Source organism: Sabethes cyaneus, chromosome 3 (assembly GCF_943734655.1).
Source record: "Sabethes cyaneus chromosome 3, idSabCyanKW18_F2, whole genome shotgun sequence".
Classification (NCBI taxonomy): Eukaryota; Metazoa; Arthropoda; class Insecta; order Diptera; family Culicidae; genus Sabethes; species Sabethes cyaneus.
The window spans coordinates 137,623,599-137,635,364 of NC_071355.1; the positions used below are offsets into that span (position 1 = coordinate 137,623,599).

The 11,766-nt window shown below is 36.7% G+C and overlaps 1 protein-coding gene across 1 annotated transcript; it reads right to left on the reverse strand.

The window, feature by feature from the left end:
* Positions 1 to 1,372: 1,372 nt before the first annotated feature.
* LOC128740186 (uncharacterized) lies at positions 1,373 to 11,458 on the reverse strand. The gene is made up of 7 exons (XM_053835715.1): positions 11,369 to 11,458; positions 11,213 to 11,296; positions 7,234 to 7,664; positions 7,073 to 7,179; positions 6,899 to 7,010; positions 6,501 to 6,631; positions 1,373 to 1,545 (listed from the first exon to the last, which is right to left on the reverse strand). Exons 1-7 carry the CDS (start codon positions 11,456 to 11,458, stop codon positions 1,373 to 1,375), a joined length of 1,128 nt encoding a protein of 375 aa, XP_053691690.1.
* Positions 11,459 to 11,766: the final 308 nt, after the last annotated feature.

The following is an 11,766-nucleotide window of genomic DNA, read 5'->3' on the forward strand; positions in this document are numbered from 1 at the left end:
CAAGCGTTATATTTTTGCATTATAAGCATTTCGGTTACAATAACTGCTGTACAAGTGGCTGTGAGATAAAGGCGCCCCGAGTAAGACCGGGCACTCAGATAGTTGTTTAAAAATGCACTATTTAACTATTGAAAAACAGTCGAGAGGAGGTATGGTATACCAATTTTGAAAGCTTGTGGAATAGTGAACATATCTGGTAGAAAGTCATTTTTTGCTATTGCAAACTATGTTTACAATCAGCATTTAAAAAAATAGTATTTTTTCGGATTACAATACTTTAAAAAATCATATCTTGCGAATTCCAACAGTAACTTCGAAATAAAAAACCGTTGTTTTTTTGGAAGGCTCCCTCCAAAGAAGTTACCTAGCTACGCCAATGGTCATTGGTAATTAATTTGTTTCTCACATCAGTGCTATGGCAGCCAAACATTATACGATCTCGAATCATTTTTTCCTCCTCCAGAGAATTCTAATCTTTTACCAACATACGCAGATCGGTCAGAAAATGTTCAAATGGTTTATTTTCTGACTGATGGCGGTCATAAAACTTCCAACGCGAATAAATTTCATTGTAGCATACCCAATAGCGATTATGAAAAATTCCAGCTGCTGTTTAAACTTTTTCCAGTGTTCGGCCAAATTTCCTGGTAAATCCAACGTGACCGGTCGCTTAAAGCTATCCATCTTGAATTCCGCGTGCTCTCGAGTCGGTGGAAGTACTGTTCCACGAGGTCTTCCGATTGGCCGCAACGTAGCTATTCGCGCAATTTGTATTTTGGCAAACTCATGCAAATAGTTGATCGGCGGCAACCGCTTTGACGTAATCCGAAAGTTAGGTTTATCCGGGGTCGTTATCGGTTGCTTTTTAACTTTCATTATTTTATACCAGCCATGATGTCATCTCATACGGATCGCCGATAGAACGCGTGTAGACGGTCAACTAAGTGTTCGTGATCGTCGTTAGGGTAGTCCGTTTACTAACGGAACTGGCTTCTTCACACAATAAATGAAACACGAGATATCTGGAGACAACCATCTGCCAGCGGCGGTGGCTGCTAGTGCACTGAATACTCATTGCTATTTATTGATCGCCTTTTATACACTTGTAATAAATAGATTTATTCCACGTTCAGAACAATAGCTCCTGCGTATCACGTTTGGTCGAACGGACAATAGTCTTTTGTGGCTAAATTCGGCTGGACAATAGAAGCTAACTGCGAGGGAATATTACAATGCGGCTTTCTGCCGCATCACCAAGTTTGTTCACGATAATGATAAAATATACATTTGTATGATCGAGACTACAACTACATATATAACAAGAATGTTAAAATATTGTTAACATAAGATTATAAGTTTATGGTCACTTTGGTTAATTTAAAATTCTGCTATTATTTCTATATTGCCACTCCGCAGCTCCCCATCCTTTTATGCCGTTAACGTCGAAAATGCACAACTGCTCTACGATTCGACATTCACTTTCTGTTCCAATGTAAAACTCTGGACCAATAACTGCCTTTACTTTAACCGTATAAACACGTTTATCTGGAATGTATTTAATGATTTAAAATTAAATGTTTCATCATTCAGCAGGGCATTTAAATTGAAACAAATTGCAACTAGTCAAATGAATAAAGAAAGATGGGGGAACCTTCATCTGGGGTAATATGCACCGGTTAAGGAAATGTTTTCTGGTTAACGCTCAAAACCAATTCCTATCTTATGTACTAAAGATAATCTCATGAGCACTACTTAAAAGTTTTTATATCATTTACGCAAAAAAAATAAAAAAGGCTTGTCTAATGATTTATGATATTGAGCTGAAGGTCTGAAAATGCAAAATAGTCGGGATAAAATGCACTCTTGCATGTCGCGACTGCTGTCCTGTACTCTAATAGCCGGCCGCGAAGTCTGTCGATAAAGAAGGGTCAAGTTCTCAACAGGACGTTTGGCTTTGCTTTGCACGTCGCGACTACCACCTATCCCTTTGCATTTATAAATCGTATGATGATAATCGCATGATCGTATGAAAAAAAATACATTTAGGCAATCATACAAAGATGGGGGTAAAATAAGTGGGTTGTTAGGATTGGATACAAAATATTCGTTTCAAGCAAAATGTTGGAATGAAATAATAAACTTTAACTATTACCTGAAACAATAAGTGATATTTTTTGTAGATGATAGTCACTTTAACAGTTTATGTCATTCGTAACTTCTGCGGGGTTGGGATTTGAACCAGGGTCCTCGGCGTGAGAGGCGTGATTGCTGACCACTACGCCGGGACTGATGTTAAAATTAGTTGATAATAGATAAGTTTTCATAAAGGTATTTTTTACAATTTATGGAGGGAACGGTAGAAGAAATTGGTGATACAAAGAGTCGATAGGAACTAACAGATTTTGACCAGGAGTAAAAGGGAAGGAGCGGAAGATGATGGTGTAAGGGTTTCACAATAATAATTATTGCTGTTAGTTATCTTCAATGATGCATTACGTGTCATTTTTTATATTAAAGTGGTTTTAACCCAGAGGGTCATTCATCACTCTGCGTGTCATTTCTAAAGCCTAATACGAACTCAACTGCCGTAAACTCGGGTGAAATTGATTACTTTTTCGAGTATTTTTTAAGTATTTTTAAATAGAAACATATTTAAGAAGATGATTCAATTTTAAAATAAGGGTAGGACGGGGCAAAGTGTGTCAGTGAATTTTTCTATGTCCTAAGACAATATTCCGCATTTGAGATATTTTTCTTTCAAACCTCTTATCAGTACCTTTTTATATCAGGGATAAAAAATAACCAGCAAGCTATCAGTTACCTACTACTTAAAAATTATCTTACATCGTGTACAAGATGCTCAGTTGTAAGTTTAGGCGGGTGATATATGGGAACCAATTCTACAACTCTTAAAAATGGTCTCAAATTTGCAAATGTTGACCGATTTGGCTAAAATTTTGACCAAAAGCCTTAGGATTGGATATAAAACAAGTGATGTTGAGCTTAGGAATGTGGGTCATTTTTAAGGTCACTTTAAGGACCCCTAAAGTGAGAAAAATTTTAATTTTTTAGTTAAATTTCATATTTAATTGAAAAAATCTCGTCTAACTTTTGTAGAACCATAGTGAATGTATATATATCCTGAAAGCTTATCCTCTAAGCTTTCCAAAAATGTATAAAAAACTTAAAATTGCTTGGAAAATTAATCAGTTATTCATGGTAGTATATGTACACCTAGCCAAAAAACGTTTTTTTGGAATAACTTGAAATTTTGGGGGTGTTAGGATGATGTCATATGTATTTTTATAATGTACTAGGTGTGACTAACAACGTACACTAGGTCACTTGCAAAGTATATTAAAAAAAAATTTTTTTGTCACACCGTGTTATTTATTTATGTTTACCGACTGCAAAGAAAAGTGATTTGCAGGCTATTTATTTGCAAGCGAGCGTCAATTTTCATGTTTATTCCAATAACATGCTTTGGGGCAAAGTGTGTCACATCAGCCTGAGGCGTGGGTTTAAATGTAAAGTTAGAAAAATATTGCTTCGAAATTTCTATCCCTCAATCTAGATTACCTTTATGACATATATGTGTGCATTAAATAACAACGATTGAGCAAAAAAGGCATGAGCTGTAAAATAGACCAAGCGGTGAAATGTTTAAAACAACGTGTCGAAAATATTGAATTCACGTTACGGAAAACTTTAAAGCTTGCACTAATTTTCTTAAACATGCAAATACAATTGTTTTTCACTGTTTTAAATAATTTTGCTGGATCCGACAAATTTAAACCATCGTACTCTACACCATGACACACTTTGCCCCGTTGATTGACACCTTTTGCCTCGGTGTTTTTCCACTATCAGAAAAAAAGATCTTGGAAAAATAGGAAAAATGTTTTCTAATGCTCAGTATCTCCACGATTCTTTAGAAAATATCCAAAAATGTTATGTACATAGCGCATTGGAGTTAAAATACTGATATTTTTTAATCTAACGCAGTTTGAGCTCTTTGCCCCGTCTTACCCTACTGTAGTGTTGGTTACACGACATTGTCATGTACATTTTATATAAATTAGAATAGCATAGCATAGTTTGACCGCCCGTGAGTTGCCCGCCATTGATCTAGATTAGCTGAGATTGCACAAAGAACCATCAGAATGATGCTTGGGAGTAGCATATCATTCTCAGTGTGCATTTTGTGATGGACTAATTCTATGTGATGATCAATAGCAAAGCTGGCCATGCCCGTGCAGGTTAATTTGGGAGGGAAAGGAATGTTAGTCCGACACTTGCTGCTACTGGAGACAGAGGAATCCTCTACATCAGCCACAAGTGTCACAGGAAGGAGTTGTTGTTAATAGAAAGGAATTGATCTGGATCCACCGAGGCAGGTGGTGCAATCACTGTCATTCGAGCTCGCGTACGATTTGAGGACGTTTTTAGTTGCGTGGCCATTGCGAAACAGGTAGTGAAGATCCGACAACCAATATAAGAAAAAACTTTGAGAAACCAGTTTACCGGCGAAAGTTATGTGCTATCAACATATTCGATTAATTCGAAATCATGCGGTCTGTTATTAAATACCGATAGACATTTGTGTCTATGCACGAAAGCTGTCCTGAGACAAACGTGTCTATTTGGCAATTTATCAAAAACATTGACTGCGCGAGATACCTTTTGGCATCCTTCGATCATAAAACTTGCTTAAAAACTCAGACTACTTTATTAGGGAGCTGTATAAAAGCTATCAAGTTTTTGATATTTAATAATCATATGATAGAAATAACGCGCGATGTTCCAAGATAACAGATTTCACGATTGAAATGCACGTTTATAAGATTTCAATAAAAGTTGCCGTTTGTAAGAGCACCATTGCTAAGTGTGCTCAAATGAATTCTAAACGGCCTTTTAAAACGATCGCTGTCGGAAAAATGCACCGAGCGAGACACGAAAGCAAACGATGCTAAATTACCATACGAAACGATCCTCAGTATGAAAGCACCGTTTGTATGAGACTAACCTGGATATTCAGAAATTTTCTTGTAAAGCCAGTAATTAAGAAAATTAAGATCAAAAATACACCTTTTTTTATAAATGAAATATAATGGTAATGGTACTATGTACATAATGAACCATAGTTTGAAAATTTATATCGAGAAATATTATGCACTTGCGATATTTACGGTGAGTCGAAAACCTGATGACAAACTTAAATTTATTATACCTGAAATTAAAAATCGAAGCGTGCCAATATAGTCCCTAAGTTGATAAGCATTTCTTCCTATCAACAATAATATGCTGAAATATAGCGCCCTGCACGCGTAGTCATGTACATTTTATATAAATTGTTTAATTTTAGATCCAACTAAATTATGTATGTATGTATGGGGGTAGCCACATCACCTCAAGGGTTTCCCATTGTATGCAAGTAGAATTAATGCAGAATCGAATTTATCTACCTAGCAACTTTCATGTCAAGGACCAAAAGGGTTTGGGTGGATCTATAAGCAATATCGCTTATATGATTCCACGGGAATATAACACACTCCTTCCAGCATAGACTTCTGGTTTCTAGATACATAACTTCGCCGTGCAAACTTATCTTGCGTCATAATTTGTATGCTAGAAGGGCGTATCAAAATCCTCTCCGACTTTATATGGCTTGGGCTGGTTACCACATCCCTTATCCAGTCTTCGATTCATTCGATACCCTAATGCTCCTTCCCCTTTACGATGATGATGGTACATGGCAATGTAATAAAATATATAACAGATATTTTATACAGAATATACATTATATGAAGATATATGGACAAAAATAGAACAATCTCAACAGCAGTCCTTCGAATGGAATAGAGTTGCATCATTTGAGTTTACATGAGTGCTTCCATTATTAATTTAATTTTTTCTTTTGGTATCCATGAGCATTATTTAAACTTTCTTCGGCCAGAGCTTTCACTGTACAGTAGAAAGTGCTTGCTTCATGAACTAAAACGAAACAAATAATTAGAATAACTTAGGTTAAGCTTACCTAGTAACAATGTCGTCTGGCTACACCGTCATCCAAACCCGCAGTTTTGAGATCAGGCAGCCGGGAACCATCATCGCACCTCCTAGCTTCGCTACTTAATAGAGCATTACCGGGTAAGGCCACGTGGAGGCGCTAGGTAGGGGCTTGGGATGGCTGGAGCTATGTTGGACGCTTCTTCATTTGCCTTCCCCATTTTATACCCAATTTTAGACCCAACTAAACTATCTCTGCAAAATAAAAAATTACATTTATGAGTGAAATTGATCACTTAGGAATCAAGACGATATTACTATTAAACCATGTTTTTTGATAGCAATGAACTAGCGTGTTAACAAAGTCTGCCACATTATTTTATTCATAGATAGTATCAAAAAACAGCCAGATAAATAGAGAATTGAATTAGTTGTATTAAAACTTCTTTCAGCAATGAAAATTGTGTTAATGGAGTGGAATTTTACAGTACCTGCGGCAAATTGAAATGCGTAATCCACCGGTGGACAACCTTGCTCTCCGTAGTGATACAAATTCATGTAGACATTACTAATTGCAAGATTCCCTTTGTTATTCGGAAAACTCAAAAAGCCAACTTCTAAACTATAAATTAAAAACAATAAAATTTAATAAAAATAATAAAACAAGATATACTTAATGTGTTTATGTGAAATTTTTATGTTTGTTTGAGTTTATATTTTAATTTTACTTTGAAAATTTGAAAAAAGATAATGTATTTTTTGCCAATTCCAAATGAAATCGGCCCGTCTTATTCATACTAGATTTAATTTTTATTTAGGCATAAGGCCAATAGAAGAAGAAGAATAAATAAGGAAATGAAGCAATGAATAAATAAATAAAAAGTTTTACCTAGAAAAAGTATTGGGCATGCAAATCGCACCGACTGTAATGCGGTCGCCATTCTCAAGATGTATAAAATGCATGACATATCGGTGGAAGTGTTTCCAGTTCCTTTGTTCACCTAAACAATATAATTGAATTTGATGCACCCGCAGGTGAGATACTATAATAACCAAAACGTACCAAAGCTGTGATCTCTCATGCAATCCAAACTAAGTTCATATTTTGCACCATTTATATGAACGCTTCCGGTTAGAAACCCGTAATGCTCGTAATGTGTTTGATGATATCTGCAAAACAGAAACTGTGAATTTCCATGCACACTTTCCTGTCTCAGGTCTAACTTTTTCAAGTTTTTAAAATGCTCTCTAGACCATAATTCTTTCGCCGTGGCACGAGCAATTGACGTAGCATCCATGTCGGAAGCGAAATTAAAATACGAAAAGTTGGTTGTCCATTTCGCTTCTAAATTCACATCAAGAAGCTGCGAATGGTCATTTTCAAATCGCATTTTTCCGGTGTATTCCAGTTTCCATGACTTCATCGGCTCTAACGGATACAATTTAAGTCCTTCCACTTGATATTGTCCAAATTCGTCCTCTGTTTGATACATACATGTATCGGGTAATCTAGGAGATACCAATAACTTGTCGCTGAAGCCTGCCACTTTTAGATAAAGAAATCCGTTGACGAGATTGTTTCTCCTCCTGGCTGTACCACATACGATCCAAGATAAGTCTGATTGAGTTCCGTTGAAGTAAACTGCATCTACCGCCTAATAATAATACAAAACACACTAATGTCAAAAATAATTTGTTTTTTTATTTATGTATTTGTAATAAACAATTAACATTAAAATGAACATTTATACATATGAGCTAATACGTATTCAGCTTTTCATGGAATATAATGGCCGACAGCATAATTTAAAATGTATCGAAGAGGGTGATAATAGGCCAAATCCCTATAAAAATGGATTTCTGTCTGTCTGTCCCTATGTTCCTTATAGAATCGAAAACTACTGAGCCGATCGGCGTGAAAATTTGCATATAGGGGTTTTTGGAGCCAGGGAAGGTTCCTATAATGGTTAGAGACCCCACCCCCTACTAAGAGGGGGGGCTCCCATACAAATGAAGCACAAATTTCTGAAGAACTAATCAAGCAAATGGAACAAAATTTTACATGTAGGTGTTTTTGGAGTTTTTTCTATGGTGAATTAAGACCCCTCTCCACTTTAGGAGGTGGTTCTCCTATACATATGAAATATAAATTTCCTTATAATTCGAGAACTAATCAATCAAATGGAACCATATTTGGCATGTGGCTATTTTTGGAAGTAAGAATTTTTTTCTATGATGAATTAGGACCCCTTACCTTTTTAGGAGGGGAGTTCTCATACAAATGAAATACAAATTGCCTCATAACTCGAGAACTAATCAAACAAGTGGAACCAAATTTGGCATGTGAAGGTTTTTGGAAGCAAGAATTTTTTATATCCTGAATAAGGACTCCTTCCCACTGTAGGATGCGGGGGCTCCTATACAAATGAAATACAATTTTCCTCATAATTCGAGAACTAATCAATCAAATGGAACCATATTTGGCATGTGGGTGTTTTTGGAGGCAGGAATTTTTTTATGAAGGTTTGAGACCCCTCACCCCTGTGGTCGGGGGACAAGGACTCTCATATAAAAAAACAGCAATTTTTGCGTAGCTCAGAAACTAATCGAACTCGGGAAATTTTAGACTCTTTCATGAAACATTAGTCAATAACCCCCCGTAGAGATCATCTCTATCTAGGATTATTTATTTTCCTAGATCTGCTGACCTCTATTACTTTCCTTCAGTCGGGTCACCCCTGCCAAATGGTACTTTCTACGAAAAGATTTTCCGTGAATTGGTACACCCCGCGTAAGGTTTTTCGTGAAATGGTATTCTGCGAAACTCTATATTCCGCGTTATGGTCAACCGAGAATTGGTGTTCCGCAAAATTGTATTCGGCGAAATGGTTTGTAGTGATGGCGAATATTTAAATGCTATCCGCTTTACTTTATCAGGCTAAGCAATGGGGGGAGTTGTTTTCTACTTTACTGTGAGGAAAATTTGTATATTAAAACACCCATGAACTCCTCAGAAACTTGCAAAACTTATTGTTTACCTTGCCCTACTAACACGATATCCTCTGTTTTCCTGTAACATCTATGTAAGTAGTATGAGCTCCCTGCACTTTCAAAAGTAGATGCTATCACTAACATTTCTATCCACTACGCATGCGGTTGTTCGGACGTAGCCAGGTATATAATGCGATTATATAGTCATCCACGATGTGTGCAACCTAGGGGTGTAGCCAAAAATTTTTCTTATGGGGGGTTTAACAAAATAAATTTGACATAGCCTAACCTTGAGGAGTTTATTCAGGAAATAGAGAATTATTTTCGTTCGAAAGCTATATTTGGTTACTTCATTTCACAAAAAAAATCGAATTGAAATGAAAGAAGGTAAATGTTGAAATTGCGCCTTCCAGTTGGCATCGTGTTACGTTGTATATTCCAATCTCGGCTGGGAGAGACTAGAATCGAGTCCATGACAGACGCGAAATCGAAACGAGAGACTCAATTTTCAGTGAAGGTAGAAAACTTGTTGGCTACGCAGATAACTTTGATATTGTAGGCTGAAACTTCGCGCTGAAAGTGATGGCTAGTAGGGCTGGGAGTAAATGCGTCGCAGACCATATATATGATTGGTAGAGGCTCAAAGGGACGAATGTGCACTTTTCGTGGATGGTAATCATTGACGGTGACGAACCAGAAGTGGAAGATGAGTTTGTGTATTTGGGATCGCTGGTAGCCGCGGATAACACAAATAAGGAGATCTTGCCGCGCATTTAAGCACTAGATCGACTCTACTTTGCTCTTCGCAAAACGCTACCATCCGCCAGCAAACGATAGCCATCGTACGATGCTGACAAAATACACAGCCCTTATTAGACCGGTAGTTTTTATGGATTTAACGATGCTTACGGAGGACATGCCCACCATTGCGAACGATATTTGAAGGAGCAAAAGCTGGAAGCGAAGAGCAGCAGAGGTACACTAGAATCTAGAATTTACGTCCATTCCTTCAGCGTCAACATTTTTGCGTCCGAAATTTGAATTATCGTCATCTCGTTTTACGTCTAAAATTTGAATAAACGTCCTCCTTTTTTACGACCCATTTTTTTTACGTCCTCCAATAGTGAACGTAAAACGAGACTTGACTGTATATGAATCACGAGCAGCAGACACTACTTGGGGAGATTACCATCTTGTGAAAGTTGGTAACCCAAGATTGAGTTTAATGCAGCCGACCTAGAACTAATCCCGTAAATTTTCCTGTGCTCCAAGCAGCTGGTAGAAGAAATTTCAAGCTTCAAATTGTAGAACAAATTTTCTACTGGGAGGCGTTTGAACCAACAAACCCACAAAATGTTATACCTGGGCGTACAACGTGCCTCTGACATTCCTGGAAGTATTGTCGGATGGTGAAAATTTGATCCGTTCATATGTAAATGTTTGACCAATCTTTATGATAAACTCCGTGAACACCCATCTAGCAGGTATTTTCAATATTTATTTTCAATGTTTCCACTATCTCTGTGCCTCTGGCACAAAAAGCGTACTGTTTTTTACTTGAAGTGTAAGTAACTGCTTACATCTGCTTAATTTCTTCAAAGAGTGAGCTGTCACAAGAGAGCTCAATCAATTTCAATCGCTCCTCGTTGCAAAGTATGCCCAATCTACTTCCATATATGCTCCTGAACTCCTGAACATTTAGAAGACCCACAAAGATACCATCGATCCATGTGTTTATAGGCTTGGTAAACTTCCCCCTCCTCAATTGGTTGTAACTACTACTAACACAGCTAACAGCTACCGCGATATTGGAGGGTTTATTAGTGCCGAAAATTCTGCCGGTGAATGCAACAATCACCTCAAACTAAATCGTATCTTATTTGCACTGGTTTGACATATCTCATCTCACACATCACATCAAATTGTCCGCCATTACTGCCAAATCACGAAGGAAAGAAAATATAATTATTGTACACAGTGTGTTGTGAACTTTACTTTTAAGGAATTTGAGAAATAAGAAACGGAGTCAAGTTAATCATAGATGTTCCTGAGAAATCAAAAAATAATTATTGTGGTAGTAGAAAGACCTAGTCACACCGCTAGGTGGATTAAATCGATTTTTTTATAATGTTTCAAAAATTCAATCGGAATGACTAGATACATTTATTCCGATACTATCATATATTTATCAGTAAACTCCATTGTAACTTACATGAACGTTATCTGAAAGCAATTGTGGTTTGTCCAAACCTTCATCTTTGAGATTGTCGCTTTGTTTGGTGAGTTTTTGTTGTAACTGAAATATAAGACATTTTTATATTAGTCAACTCAGAATTGTTCGAAGGGGCAAAATATTGTGAATACATACCTTTCGAATATACAGTAAACATAACATTAGATAATATTTTAGATAGTATAGCCTGCCTCCTTGTTGATAAACTCCAAATATCGGTTTCATTACTACGTTCTACAGCTGCCAGCAGCAAACTTTTCTATTGCAATGAGAGTTAAAGATTAACACCTGTGAGATACTTGAGCTAAGTTTTATAGCTTTCAAAATTAGATAAGATAAATCACGCTTTCATTCGGTTGATATAATATTGGTGTTTAAAAGATAACTGATTGGCGAATGAGGGATGACAAATATTTAAGTCTGAGTACGTTAGCTGCAGTACTGATCATTGATGCTGATAGCTGCAGAAAGAACAGTAGCAACAGTAGTTGATACTATTTACTATTAGTAAGTCAAATCATAACGGCTTAACC